Below are 16,168 nucleotides of genomic sequence, written 5' to 3' on the forward strand. Positions count from 1 at the left end.
TATTTAATGTATATTATATATATTAAATATACATTAAATATACATTTTCTATATATTTAATGTATATTAAATATACATTTTCTATATATTTAATGTATATTAAATATACATTTTCTATATATTTAATGTATATTAAATATACATTTTCTATATATTTAATGTATATTAAATATACATTTTCTATATATTTAATGTATATTAAATATACATTAAATATTCTATATATTTAATGTATATTAAATATACATTAAATATTCTATATATTTAATGTATATTAAATATACATTAAATATTCTATATATTTAATGTATATTAAATATACATTAAATATTCTATATATTTAATGTATATTAAATATAAAAATATTTAATATATATTTTAAAAATATATTTAAATTGAATATATTTTAAAAAATATTCTACCACCAGATTTAAGAATTCCTACATCTTGTTGTGAAGCCAAACAACAAGAACAAAGAGCCCAAGCTGCTGAATACTGCCTGTAACTCCCATGATAATGGTATTTGGAGACAAAACCTTTGGGAGGTAATTAAGTCATGAGGGTGGTACCCTTGTGATAGGATCAGTGCCATTATAAAAAGAGACATGAGATAACCTGCTCCCTGCTCTACTCTCTTCCATGTAAAGACACAACAAGAAAACCATCATCTAAAAAAATGAAGCCGAGTCTCGCTAGACACCAGATCTGACAACACCTTGATCTTAAGACCTCCCAGCCTCTCGAACTGTGAGAAATATAAATGTTTATTGTTTAAGCCACCCAGTTTATGGTTATTTGTTTTTTTGTGGGTTTTTTTTTTTTTTTTTGGAGACGGAGTCTTGCTCTGTCGCCAAGGCTGGAGTGCCATGGTACAATCTCAGCTCAATGCAACCTCTGCCTCCTGGGTTCTAGTGATTCTCCTGCCTCAGCCTCCCAAGTAGCTGGGACTATAGCTGCACGCCACCACACCCTAATTTTTGTATTTTTACCAGAGACGGGGTTTTACTGTGTTAGCCAGGATCGTCTCGATCTCCTGACCTCGTGATCTGCCCGTATCGGACTTCCAAAGTGCTGGGATTACAGGCGTGAGCCACTGTGCCCGGACTTATTTTATTTTATTTTATTTTTTTGAGACAGAGTCTTGCTCTGTCGCTCAGGCTGGGGTGCAGCGGCGCCATCTCAGCTCACTGTAAGCTCCGCCTCCCGGGTTCATGCCATTCTCCTGCCTCAGCCTCCAGAGTAGCCCAGCTAATTTTTTGTATTTTTAGTAGAGTCGGGGTTTCACTGTGTTAGCCAGGATGGTCTCGATTTCCTGACCTCGTGATCCGCCTGCCTCAGCCTCCCAAAGTGCTGAGATTGCAGACGTGAGCCACTGCGCCTGGCCTGTTTTTGTTTTTGAGACAGATCTCGCCCTGTTGCCAGGCTGGGGTGCAGTGGCACGATCTTGGCTCCCTGCAACTTCCACCTCCCAGGTTCAAGCGATTTCCAGTTAATTTTTATATTTTTAGTAGAGTCGAGGTTTCACCATGTTGGCCCATGTTGGCCAGGCTGGTGTTGAACTCTTGACCTCAAGTTATCTGCCTGCCTCGGGCTCCCAAAGTGCTAGGATTACAGGTGTGAGCCACTGCACCCAGCCTATGGTTATTTGTTATAACAAGCCAAACTGATTGAGACAATGGTCAAATACTTTTTGACAAGGGTGCCAAGACCATTCAATAGGGAAAGCACCCTCTTTCAACAAATAAGTGCCAGAAAACTGAATATCCATATTAAAAATATAAAAACTCAAAATGCATCAAAGGGCTAAACTTACGAGTTAAAACTATACAAATTTTAGGAAAAAGCAAGAAAATATTCACGCCATTGGATTCTGGCAATGATTCCTTACATATAAGACAAAAGCACAGGCCAGGCCGGGCGCGGTGGCTCACGCTTGTAATCCCAGCACTTTGGGAGGCCGAGGCGGGCGGATCACGAGGTCAGGAGATCGAGACCACGGTGAAACCCCGTCTCTACCAAAAAGACAAAAAATTAGCCGGGCGTGGTGGCAGGCGCCTGTAGTCCCAGCTACTCAGAGAGGCTGAGGCAGGAGAATGGCGTGAACCCGGGAGGCGGAGCTTACAGTGAGCCGAGATTGCGCCACTGCACTCCAGCCTGGGCGACAGAGCAAGACTCTGTCTCAAAAAAAAAAAAAAAAACAAAAGCACAGGCCAAAAAAAGGAAAAAAACACAAAGATGACTTCTCAAAATCAGAAACTATGTATTCAAAGGGCGCTTAAGAGAGTAAGAAGAATATCCACAGAAACGGACAAAATATTGGCAAATCATATACAGGAAATCCTGATTTTATTTTGTTTCACTTTATTGCACTTAGCAGATATTGCGTTTTTTACAAACTGAAGGTTGTGACAACTTTGTATTGAGCAAGACTATTGGCACCATTTTTCCAACAGCATGCACTTGCTTCATGTTTCCGTGTCACATTTTGCTTATACTTGCAATCAATCAATCAATCAACGTTGTGTATGCTGTGACTGCTCTATTGACCAGCCATTCCCCTGTCTCTCTCCCTCTCCTCAGACCTTCCTATTCCCTGAGGCATTGACAATATTGAAATTAGGCCAACTAATAAATAACTCTATAGTGGCCTCTAGGTGTTCAAGTGAAAGGAAGACTTGCATGTCTCTCACTTCACATAAAACCTAGAAATGATTGAGCTTTGTGAAAAAGACATGTAAAAAGTCAAGCTAGGGCAAAAGTTGTGCTAGTTGGCCAAGTTGTGAATTAAAAGGAAAAATTCCTGAGGGACATTAAAAGTATTACTCGAGTGAACACATAAATGATAAAAACAGCAAAACAGCTTTATTGCTGACATGGAGAAAGTTTGAGTACCCTGGATAGAAGATCAAACCAGCCACAAGATTTCCTTAAGCCAAAGCCTAATCCAGAGCAAGTCCCTCCCTCTCTTCAATTCTGTGAAGCTGAGGGAGGAGAGGAAGCTACAGAAGAAAAGTTGAAAGCTAGCAGAGGTTGGTTCATGACATTTAAGGAAAGACGAAGTGCAAACTTTTATTTTATGGAATAGTAAGTGCTGATGGAGAAGCTGCAGCAAGTTATCCAGATCTAGCTAAGATCATTGATGAAGGTGGCTATGCTCAACAACACATTTTTATGTAGAAGAAACAGTTTTCCCTTGCAAGAAGATGGCATGTAGGACTTTCATAGCTAGAGAGGAGAAGTCAATGCCTGTCTTCAAAGCTTCAAAGGCCAGGCTGACTCTCTTGTTAGGGGCTAATGCAACTGGTGACTTTAAGTTGCAGCCAATTCTCATTGACCATTCTGAAAATCCTAGGGCCCTTGAAAATTATGCTCATCTACTCTGCCTGTGCTCTATAAATGTAACAACAATGCCTGGATAACAGCACATCAGACTACTTAAACCCACTGTTGAGAGACCTACTGCTCAGAAAAAAGACTTTCTTTGAAAATATTACTGCATACATCTGTGTAGTGTATTAACAAAAAAATTTGTTAAAAAGAAAATATCACTGCTCATTGACAATACACCTGGTCACCCAAGAGCTCTAACGGAGATGTACAAGGAGATGAATGTTTTTTTATGTCTCCTAACACAGCATCCATTCTGCAGCCCCATAAATCAAGGATTATTTTGACTTTCAAGTTTTATTACTTAAGAAATACACTTTATGTAGCTGGCATAGATAGTGATTCCTCTGATGGATCTGGGGAATCAATTGAAACCTTATGGAAAGGATCCCCCATTCTAGATGCCATTAGAACATTCTTTTTTTTGGCCAGGTGTGGTGGCTTACGCCTGTAATCCCAACATTTTGGGAGGCCAAGATGGGCGGATCATGAGGTCAGGAGTTTGAGACCAGCCTGGCCAACACAGTGAAACCTCGTCTCTCCTAAAAATACAAAAATTAGCCAAGCATGGTGGCATGTGCCTGTAGTCCCAGTTACTTGGGAGGCTGAGGCAGGAGAACGGCATGAGCTCGGGGTGGGGCGGTGGTTGCAGTGAGCCAAGATCATGCTACTGCACTGCAGCCTGGGCAACACAGCGAGACTCCATCTCAAAAACAATAAATAAAGAATAAAATAACTTTTTTTTTTTTTTTGAGAGAGTCTCGCCCTGTTGCCCAAGCTGGGAGTACAGTGGTAAACTCTTGGCTTGCCGGAACCTCTGTCTCCCAGGTTCAAGCAATTCTTGTGCCTCAGCCTCCCCAGTAGCTGTGATTACAGGCTCATACCACTACGCCCGGCTAATTTTTGTATTTTTGGTAGAGACGGGGTTTCCCCATGTTGGCCAAGCTGGTCTCAAACTCCTGGCCTCAAGTGATCTGCCTGCCTTGTCCTCCCAAAGTGCTGGAATTACAGGCGTGAACCACCATGCCCCGCCAAGAACATTCTTAATTCATGGGAGGAGATCAAAATATCAACATTAACAGGAGTTTGGAAGAAGTTGACTCCAGCCCTCATGGATGACTTTGAGAGGTTCAAGACATCAGAGGAAGAAGTCACTGCAGATATGGTGGAAACAGCAAAGAAACTAGAATTAGAAGTGGAGCCTGAAGATGTGACCAAACTGCTGCATCATGACAATACTTGATCAGATGAGGAGCTGCTTCCTATGGATAAGCAAAAGAAGTGGTTTCTCAAGATGGAATCTAATCCTGGTAACAACATTGTGAGCATTGTTGAGATGACAACAAGGGATTTAAAATATTACATAAATGAAGTTGATAGAGCAGAAGCAGGCAGGGTTTGAGAGGACTGACTCCAGTTTTGAAAAGAAAGTCTGTGGATAATATGCAATCAACTGCATCACATGCTACATACAGAGAAATCTTTTGTGGAAGGAAAAGTCAGTCAATGTGTCAACTTCATTTGTTGTCTCATTTTAAGAAATTGCCAGCCAGGCGCGGTGGCTCATGCCTGTAATCCCAGCACTTTGGGAGGCCGAGGCGGGCAGATCACGAGGTCAGGAGTTCAAGACAAGCCTGACCAACATGGTGAAACCCCATCTCTATTAAAAATACAAAAATTAGCCGGGCATGGTGGTGCACACCTGTAATCCCAGCTACTCAGGAGGCTGAGGGAGGAGAATTGCTTGAACCCAGGAGGTGAAGGTTGCAGTGAGCTGAGATCACGCCACTGTACTCCAGCCTGGGCGATAGAACGATACTCTGTCTCAAAAAAAAAGAAATTGCCACAGCCACCTCAACTGTCGGCAACCACCACGCTGATCAGTCGGCAGCCGTTAACATGGAGTCAAGACCTTCCACCAGCAAAAACATTACGACTTGCTGAAGGTTCAGATAGATAACTGTTAGCATTTTTTAGCAATAAAGTATTTTATAATTAAAGTATGTACGTTGTTTATTAGACATAATGCTATTGTACACTTCATAGACATAACTTTTATATGCACTAGGGAACCAAAAAATTCATATGACTCCCTTTATTCGCTTTATTGTGGTGGTCTGAAACCAAACCTGAAGTATCTATGCGGTATGACTGTATCTGATAATAATATCAGAATATATATAGAACTCTTATAACTAAAAAACAAAAAAGTAAACAACCCGATTCAAAAATGGGCCATGGTCTTGAATAGTCAATTCTCCATAGAAGACAGACAAACTGCCAGGTGTGGTGGTGCACACCTGTAGTCCCAGTTACTCGGGAGGCTGAGGCAGGAGAATCGTTTGAGCCCAGGAGTTCTAAGCTATAATGCAATATGCCACTTGGGTGTCTGCACTAACTTTGGCATCAATATGATGACGTCCCAGGACCAGGGGCCCATCAGGTTGCCTAAGGAGGAGTGAATTGGCCCAGGATGAAAACAGAGCAGGTCAAAACTCTGGTGTTGCTATTTACAGGAGCAAAGACATGGAATCAACCTACATGCCCATCAATGGTAGACTAGATAAAGAAAATGTGGTACATATACACCATAGAATACTATGCACCCATAAAAAGGAAAGAATGCAGCAACATGGATGCAGCTGCGGGTCATTTTCCTAAGTGAATTAATATAGAAACAGAAAACCAAATACTAGGGCAAGGAGCGGTGGCTCATGCCTATAACTTCTGCACTTTGGGAGGCTGAGGTGGGCAGATCGCTTGAGCCCTGGAATTTGAGACCAGCCTGGGCAACATGGTGAAACACCGTTTCTACAAAAAATACAAAAATTAGTTGGGCATGGTGGTGCACACCTATAGCCCCAGCTACCTGGGAGGCTGAGGTGGGAGGATCACTTGAGCCTGGGAGATTGAGGCTGCAGTGAGCCATAATCATGCCACTATACTCTAGCCTGGACAACAGAGTAAGACCCTATCTCAAAAAGAAACCTCAAAAACCAGATAGACGAATGGCCACTAACCATGTGAAGTGATGCTGAACATCATTACTCAGTAGGGAAATACAAATCAAAACCACAGTGAGTTACTACTTCATACCTATAAGGATAGATATTATTAAAAAAAAACACACACACATAGAGAATAACAGTGTTGGCAAGGATGTAGAGAAACTGCCATGGTGCCTTGCTGGTGGGAATATAAAGCAGGGCAGCTGCTGTGGGAAACAGTCTGGAGGTTCCTTAAAATGTTAAACATAGAAATTACTTTATGATCCAGAAATTCCAGTTGAAAACACAGACTCAAACAGATACTTGTACACCAGTGTTCCTAGCAGCATTATTCACAACAGCCAAAAGGTGGGAGCAACTCAAATGACCATTGACAGATGAATGGAGAAACTAAATATGGTATGTACACACAATGAGAAATTTTAAATTTTAATATTTCTTAGAGACAAGGTCTTGCTCTGTTGTCCAGGCTAGTCTCAAACTCTTGGGCCCAAGCAATCTTCCCACCTCAGCCTCCCAAAGTGCTAGGATTACAGGTGTGAGCACTATACCCAATGAAATATTATTTAGTGATAAAAAGGAGGGAAATTCTAATACATGTTACTACATAAATGAACTTCGAAAATATTATGCTAAGTGAAACGAGTTAAACACAAAAGAACAAATACTCTATGATTCTACTTTATGAGGTGCATAAAATCGGCTCATTAATGGAGACACAAAGTAGAACACAGGTTATCCAGAGCTGAACCATGGGAGCTGTTACTTAGATGGGCATAAAGTTTCTGTTAGGGAAGATTAAACACCACATGATCAGGCCAGGCACAGTGGCTCACACCTGTAATCCCAGAAATTTGGGAGGATGAGGTGGGTGGATTGCTTGAGCCCAGGAGTTCAAGACCAGCCTGGGCAACATGGCGAAACCTTGTCTCTACCAAAAATACAAAAAAATAGCTGGCCATGGTGGTGTGTGCCTGTGGTCTCAGCTACATGGGAAGCTGAGGTGAGAGGATCATTTCAGCCTGGAGGGCAAAGGTTGCAGTGAGAAAAGATGGTGCCACTGCACTCCAGCCTGGGCGCCAAAGAGAGAACCTGTCTCAAGAAAAAAAAAAAAAAATCACATGTTCTGACTATAAGTGGGAGCTAAACATAAAGATGGAAATAATAGACATCAGGAACTTCAGTGGGGAGACTAAAAGGGGGCGAGGGTTGAAATACTACCTATTGAGTACAGTGTTCACTATTTGGGTGATGGGTTCACTAGAAGCCATCACTATTACACAATATACCCATGTAAAAGACCTGCACACACACCCCCGAAATCTAAATTTTAAAAATAAAAAAATAAAGTTTGGGACGATGAGGAAGTTCTAGAAGTAGATGGTGATGATGGGTACACAACAATGTGAATGTACTTAACGCCACGGAATTACACACTTAAAAATGGTCTGAATTAGCCAGGCATGGTGGTGCGTGCCTGTAGTCCCAGCTACTCAGGAGGCTGAGGCAGAAGAATCGCTTGAACCCGGGAGGCAGAGCTTGCAGTGAGCCGAGATTGCGCCACTGTACTCCAGCCTGGGTGACAGAGTGAGACTCTGTCTCAAAAAAAAAAAAAAAAAAAAAAAAGGTCTGGGCATGATGGTTCACACCTATAATCCCAGCACTTTGGGAGGCCAAGGCAGGAGAATCACTTGAGACCAGGAGTTCAAGACCAGCCTGACCAACATAGTGAGAACCTGTCTCTACTAAAAAAAAAAATAAAATATTTTTTAAAAAGTTTTACATGATAAATTTTGTTATATATATTTTACCACAAAACCAAAACAGAATTAATTATAATGACTAAAAATCATCAAATAAATTACAAAAAAGAGATTGGTCTGAATTTTAAACTACAAATGCCGCCCCTTCCCCAACACATCATGATTACCTCAGTAATCATGATTACTTCACTGATTACCCAGGCTGGAGTACAGTGGCATGATCTCGGCTCACAGCAACCTCCGCCTCCCAGGTTCAAGAGATTCTCCTGACTCAGCCTCTGAGTAGCTGGGGTTATAGGGGTCCACAACCACGCCCAGCTAATTTTTGTATTTTCAGTAGAGACAGGGTTTCACAATGTTGGTCAGGCTGGTCTCGAACTCCTGACCTCCAGTGATCCATCCACCTCAGCCTCCCAGAGTGCTGGGATTACAGACATGAGCCACTGAGCCTGGCTCTAATTCTTTTTTTTTTTCTATTGCTGCTGCACAAATTAAAATTTTAATTCTTTAACAAGACCAAGCCCTCATCACAAAGACAGTTTTACTGTTCAAGAGTCCCTTCCCCAAGCTAGACATCCCTCCTTCCTTCAAGCATTTTATATGATTTGTTTCCACAGCTTTCCCTATTTTGACAGTCTCCCCTGAATGTTTTCCAGCTTAAAATGCTAGTCCCAAACTGAACATAATGCAGATTTGATCTTTAGCTATTAATTTTATAAAAGTAGCCTACACAGTTTTCAGCATCTACAATATACAATTGCCTTATTAAATGAATTCTTGTTTTTTTTTGAGATGCAGTTTTGCTTGTTACCTGGGCTGGAGTGCAGTGGTGTGATCTCAGCTCACTGCAACCTCTGCCTCCCGGGTTCAAGCGATTCTCCTGCCTCAGCCTCCTGGGTAGGTGGGATTACAGGCACCCACGACCACACCTGGCTAATTTTTGTATTTTGAGTAGAGACGGAGTTTCATCATGTTGGCCAGGCTGGTCTCGAACTCCTGACCTCAGGGGATCCACCTGCCTCAGCTTCCCAAAGTGTTGGGATTACAGGCGTGAGCCACTGCGCCCGGCAAAAATGGAAACTTTTTAGTTTGGGCTTAACATCATTCTAGTCTGGAGATGTGGAGAAAAACCTTTTATTATACAAATAATACATATTCATAGTAGAGAAATCAGAAAATAATAGAAAAATATTTAAAATAAAAATAGCTGGGTGCGGTGGTTCAAGCCTGTAATCCCAGCACTTTGGGAGGCCAAGGTGGGCAGATCACGAGGTCAGGAGATCAAGACCATCCTGGCTAACACGGCGAAACCCCGTCTCTACTAAAAATGCAAAAAATTAGCCAGGCGCGATGGCGGGTGCCTATAGATCCGGCTACTCGGGAGGCTGAGGCAGGAGAATGACGTGAACCCGGGAGGCGGAGCTTGCAGTGAGCCGAGGTAGCGCCACTGCAGTCCAGCCTGGGCGAAAGAGCAAGACTCAGTCTCAAAAAAAAAAAAAAAGTCTTCGCCGGGCGCGGTGGCTCACGCCTGTAATCCCAACACTTTGGGAGGCTAGGGCAGGTGGATCCCCTGAGGTCAGGCGAAAGAGCGAGATTCCGTCTCAAAAAAAAAAAAAAAGGATGGAGTTTTGCTCTTGTCGCCCAGGCTGGAGTGCAATGGTACGATCTCGGCTCACGGCAACCTCCACTTCCTGGGTTCAAGCAATTCTCCAGCCTCAGCCTCCCGAGTAGCGGCACTACATGCATATGCCACCACACCTGGCTAATTTTCATATTTTTAGTAGAGACAGGGTCACCATGTTGGCCAGGCTGGTCTTGAACTCCTGACCTCAGGTGATCCGCCTGCCTCAGCCTCCCAAAGTGCTGGAATTAAAGGCGCGAGCCACCACGCCCTGCCTCTCTTTTTAAAAATGCATCTGTGTAACTGAAACTTCGTGCTGTTTGACTAACATCTTTCCATCGTCTGAGAGCCACCATTCCGCTCTCTGCTTGTGAATTCAAATGTTTTAAATTTTACAGTTAAGTGGGATTGTGCAGTATTTGTCTTTCTGTGCCTTATTTCAGTTAATATCATGTCCTCCAGGTGCATCCATGTTGTTGAAAATGGCAGAATTTCCTTCCTTCTTAGGGGCTGAAAAGTATTCCATTGTGTATACAGACAGATCTATACACTCACACCACATTTTCTTCATTCATTCACTAGTGAACACCTAACTTGATTTCATATTTCAGCTACTGTAAATACTGCTGTAATGAACATAGGAGCACAGATATCTTTTCAACATACTGATGTAATTTCCTTTTGATATATACTACCCTGAAGTGTGACTGCTGGATCATATGGTAGTCCATTTTTAACTTTTTGAGCAACCTTCATACTGTTTTCCACAGCAACTGTGCCATTTTATACTCCCCAAAAAAGTGCACCACAGTTCCCTTTGCTCCACACCCTCGCCAATGCTTCTTTCATCTTTAGTGTTTTCATCTTTTTGATAACAGCCATTCTAAAAGATAAAAGGTTTTTTCTCATTGTGGTTTTAATGTGCATTTCCCTGGTGATTAGTAATGTTGAGCATTTTTTCATAAACCTTTTGGACATTTGTATGTCTTCTTTTGAAAAATGTCTATATAGGTCCTTTGTGTATTTTTATTTTTTTGTTTTGTTTTTTTCTGAGACAGGGTCTTATTCTGTTGCCCAGGCTGAAATGCAGTGGTATGATCATAGCTCACTGCAGACTTGACTTCCCAGGCTTAAATGATCTTGCCATCTCAGCCTCCAAGTAGCTGAGACTACAGGATGCACCACCACGCCTGCCTAATTTTAAAATTTTTGGTAGGCCGGGCACAGTGGCTCACGCCTGTAACCCCCCGACTTTGGGAGGCCGAGGTGGGTGAATCAACTGAGGTCAGGAGTTCGAGACCAACCTGGCTAACATGGTGAAATCCCATCTCTATTAAAATATAAAATTAGCTGGGTGCAGTGGCTGGCACCCGTAGTCCCAGCTACTCGGGAGGCTGAAGCAGGAGAATGGCGTGAACCTGGGAGGCGGAGCTTGCAGTGAGCCGAGATCACGCCACTGCACCCCAGCCTGGGCGACAGAGCGAGACTCGGTCTCAAAAAAAAATTGGGGTGCAGTGGCGCCACCTCAGCTCACTGTAAGCTCCGCCTCCTGGGTTCACGCCATTCTCCTGCCTCAGCCTCCAGAGTAGCCCGGCTAATTTTTTGTATTTTTAGTAGAGATGGGGTTTCACCGTGTTAGCCAGGATGGTCTCGATCTCCTTACCTCGTGATCTGCCTGCCTTGGCCTCCCAAAGTGCTGAGATTACAGGCGTGAGCCACCGTGCCTGGCAAATTTTTTTTTTTTAGAAACAGGGTTTCACTATGTTGTCCAGGCTGGTCTTGAACTCCTGGGCTCAAGTAATCCTCCCAAGGTGCTGAGATTGCAGGCATGAGCAATTGTACCTGTCCAAATACATTAATTTTGATGAATTTTGGTTTGTCTACTTTTTCTTTTGTTGCTCATGCTTTTGTTATCATATCTAAGATCCTTTGCTAAATTCAGTCATAATGATTTACCCCTCCATTTAGCTCTGATATTTAGATTGTTGAGTTAATCTGGTGTGGTGTGGTCCTACTTTAATCTTTTGAATGTGGCTACCCAATTGTCCTAGCACTATTTGTTGAAACCTTTCCCCACTGAGTGTTCCTGGCACCCTTGTCAAAGGTCAGTTGACCATAGATACATGGCTTGACTATTTCTGAATCTTAATTCTGTTATACCAATGTTAGCTATCCCTCCCAACTGACAATTGGTGGCTCACACCTGTAATCCTAGCACTCTGGGAGGCTGAGGCAGGTGGATCGCCTGAGCCCAGGAGTTAGAGATGAGCCTGGGCAACATGGCAAAAACCCATCTGACCAAAAAATAATAATAATACAAAAAAATTAGCTGCACATGCTGATGCACATGCTGATGCACACCTGTAGTCCCAGCTACTCAGGAGGCTGAGGTGGGAGAATTACCTGCACATGGGAAGTCCAGGCTGCAGCTAGGTGTGATACCACCACTGCACTTCAGCCTGGGCTACAGAGTGAAACCTGGTCTCAAAAAAAAATAATAATAATAATAATAACAGAAAAGGCCCAAGGACAGAGCCCTGCAGCAATATACAATGTCCTTCTATTTGGGGTACATTAAAACATTAGTCAGGAATCCTAAGAACAACCTGCTTGGTGGAGTTCACTTAACTGTGCTATCATCTAGTCATTATTTCCCCATGATAGCCACAGTGTATCACCAGTATCAATCACTCTGGATTATCACTCTATAAAATACCTTATTGAAATCAAGATAATGTTACCCTAATAAGAGACTATCTTGGACCACTGCAACCTCTGCCTCCCAAGTTCAAGTGATTCTCACACCTCAGCCGCCCAAGTAGCTGGGATTATAGGCACCTGCCACCATGCCCAGCTAATTTTTGTATTTTGACTAGAGACGAGGGTTTCACCATGTTGGCCAGGCTAGTCTCAAACTCCCGACCTCAGGTGATCCGCCTGCCTCAGCCTCCCACAGTGCTGGGATTACAGGCATGAGCCACCACATCCAGCCTAAATTAATTTTAGAATCGGTTGCAGTGGTGCATACCTGTAGTCCCAGCAACCTGGGAAGCTGGGATGGGAGGACTGCTTGAGTCCAGGAGTTCAAGTCCAACTGGGGCAACGTAGCGAGACCTTGTCTCTAAAATAAATAAATAGGCTGGATGTAGTGGCTTATGACTGTAATCCCAGCACTTTGGGAGGCTGAGTCGGGTGGATCACTTGAGGTCAGGAGTTTGAGACCAGCCTGGCCAACCTAGCAAAACCCTGTCTGTACAAAAAATACAAAAAATTAGGGCCAGGCGCAGTGTCAAGCCTGTAATCCCAGCACTTTGGAAGGCTGAGGTAGGTGGATCACCTCAGGTCGGGAGTTCGAGACCAGCCTGATCAACATGGAGAAACCCCATCTCTACTAAAAATATAAAATAAGCCGGGTGTGGTGGCACATGCCTGTAATCCCAGCTACTCAGGAGGCTGAGGCAGGAGAATCGCTTGAACCCCAGAGGCAGAGGTTGCGGTGAGCTAAGATAGTGCCATTGCACTCCAGCCTGGGCAACAAGAGCGAAACTCTCTCTCTCTCAAATTAAAAAAAAAAAAAAAATACAAAAAATAGCCATGTGTGGTGGCATGTGCCTATAATCCCAGCTATTTGGGAGGCTGAGGCAGGAGAATCACTTGAACTCAGGAGGTGGAGGTTGTAGTGAGCTGAGATAGTGCCACAGCACTCCAGCCTGGGTGACACATTGAGACTCTGTCTCAAAAAATAAATAAATAAATAAGTAAAAAAATTAAATTAATTCTAATATTAGTTCCCTTTTTACTATACAAGTCTTTTTTTGCCTCAATTTTTCCATTTAAAACTGAAAGTATTTTGCACTTTTTATATCACCTACAAGTTGATAGATTTATGAAAATTAAAGTTTTTTAAATTGCCATACGCCAATAGAAAATACTAATATTTTATTCGAAACGTGGATGATGAATTTAATTATTATTTGGTAAGACAGCTGATGACAGGAAATATATGTGTTAGCATTCAAAGCCCCATGGAAAATAAAATACCTTAGTAAACATCTACAATCACTGAGATCTGTTACTTGCTTTTCATATTAAGTATTATGCATTATTAGGGGTCAAAAAGTCAGCAGCCCTTGCAAATGTACTCAATTCTTTTGTCCTTAAATCTCACCTGAAAAGTGCATATACCAGGGTAGCAATCAAAGCGAAACTGACCACAACTGCCACAAGTACTTGGTCGCTTACTCCTTCTATAACTGAATCATCATCCAGTTTCAAACTTTGAACTTCACCTTGATATTTGGCCATTCCAGGTCTAAAATAAGAAGAAACAAGATGAGAGTTACAAATGACACAGTGAAAATGAAATATACTAATAAAAGCAATGTAAATATAACTGACTTCTAATATATTTAGTTTCTGATAGGCTGCAATTAAGTACAACTCCAGTGGGGATTCCCTATCATGGAGTTCTTTGAAATTTGCCAGACACATTATTTTGTGGAGTACAAAATTCTACTTCTTTTTTTTTTTTGGATGGAGTCTTGCTCTGTTGCCAGGCTGGAGTGCAGTGGTGCGGATCTCAGCTCACTGCAACATCCGCCTCCCGGGTTCAAGCAATTCCCCTGCCTCAGCCTCCCAAATAGCTGGGACTACAGGCGCGCACCACTATGCCCAGCTAATTTTTTGTATTTTAGTAGAGACAGGGTTTCACCGTGTTAGCCAGGATGGTCTCGATCTCCTGACCTCGTGATCTGCCTGCCTCGGCCTCCCAAAGTGCTGGGATTACAGGCATGAGCCACTGCACCCAGTCAAATTCTATTTCTTTTAAGGAAAACAATTACTATAATTTATCATTTATTTATGTATTTTTTAAAAATGTTTTTTCCTCTTCAAGCTTAACCCCTTTAAAAAAAAAGCCATTCTTGGGCCAGATGCAGTGGCTCATGCCTGTAATCCCAGCATTATGGGAGGCCGAGGCAGGCGGATCACCTGAGGTCAGAAGTTCGAGACCAGCCTGGCCAATATGGTGAAACCCCGTCTCTACTAAAAATACAAAGTTTAGCCGGGTGACGTGCGCCTGTAATGTCAGCTACTCTGGAGGCTTAGGCAGGAGAATCGCTTGAACCTGGGAGGCGGAGGTTGTACTGAGGCCCAGATAGCACCACTGTACTCCAGCCTGGGAGACAGAGCAAGACCCTATCCCCCGCCCCCCAACCTCCCCACCCTCCACCAAAAACAATAAATAAAAGCCATTCTTATCCAACTGCTCTCTTCTTATTCCTGAATACCAAATAAACTCTCTAAATAGATCAGATCTCTCTTCCCCCTCACAGCATGTGTATATCTTGCGGCATTTCCCATGTATTGATAGGAAAGGAAATATAGTTTTCTGTAAGCATTCTCATATTCTCTAGCATATGCCCTATACACAATAGGACCTAATAGATATTTGTTTAAATAAAAGTGACTTACCATACTTACAGTGTTAGTAATTTGAAAAGCAAAAGACATTTAGGCTATAGAACATTTATAGCTATACTAAAACTACTTGAAATAATGAAAATTCTGGTGCTTGAAAAACTATTTGCCCACCTGAAACTAAGCTCAGCTTATGGTTCAGAATTCTTTGAACTGCTTGGAATATAGAATCACTCTGATGCTGCATTTCCTTATGAAGAGAAAAGGGAGGATAAGAAACTTTCCTTCCTACACTCTAAACTAGAGAAAAATGGTAGTACCCAATTCTATAGGTATGAGGGGAGATAGCCCAACCACACTGGAGTCCAAATATCACAGGTAATTCACATTTTTTTTCAGACAAAACAGGAAGTGTCAAAGTCTTATAAGACACCTAAAGAGAAATTAAGGAAATACTCAATTAAGTATATATGAATAATTAAAATAAAGTTCTGCATTTATGTAACTTATTGAGCTGAAAAAAGTTTTATTCAATATCATCACTAATCAGGTATTTTGAGTATAGACGTCTTAATACCTTTGAAAATAATCTGAACTGGCTGCAAGAAAATTATCACTCATGGAAGAAACCTACACAAACAGATGAAAGGCAGCTTTCATCAGCTTTACACGGAGTAATCGCCTGATACATGGAACTTTTAATGATTGGTTTCAAATAACCATTACGAAGGTGCACACCAGGAAACTCACAGAAAGAGCTCTAATTGCAGTATTTTCATTCAAAAGAACAGTTAAAATGAGCTGCCAACTGAACTGAAGAGCCTCAAATAAGCTAGGGGTCGGCCATGGAGTCAATTTAGGTTTTATTTCATCTGGTTTCCTCTCTTAAAATTAGAGGTGCTGTAGCTGTTTAAAAAGTCCTAAGGGCAGTGAGAACTACTTGCATCTGCTCAAAGATAACCCAAATGTTA

The 16,168-nt window shown here is 42.2% G+C and overlaps 1 protein-coding gene across 2 annotated transcripts in view; it reads right to left on the minus strand.

Moving 5' to 3' along the window:
- The window catches only part of RNF170 (ring finger protein 170), a 47,146-nt gene that overhangs the window by 24,237 nt on the left and 6,741 nt on the right, over positions 1-16,168 (minus strand). For both annotated transcript variants that reach the window (XM_030817207.1, XM_030817206.1), the window contains exon 2: positions 13,948-14,091. In XM_030817207.1, the coding sequence (XP_030673067.1) occupies positions 13,948-14,084 (137 nt within the window). In that variant the 5' untranslated portion in view covers positions 14,085-14,091. The remainder of the gene's footprint in view (positions 1-13,947; positions 14,092-16,168) is intronic.

The sequence above is a fragment of the Nomascus leucogenys genome, chromosome 8 (assembly GCF_006542625.1).
Source record: "Nomascus leucogenys isolate Asia chromosome 8, Asia_NLE_v1, whole genome shotgun sequence".
In the NCBI taxonomy this organism is placed as follows: Eukaryota; Metazoa; Chordata; class Mammalia; order Primates; family Hylobatidae; genus Nomascus; species Nomascus leucogenys.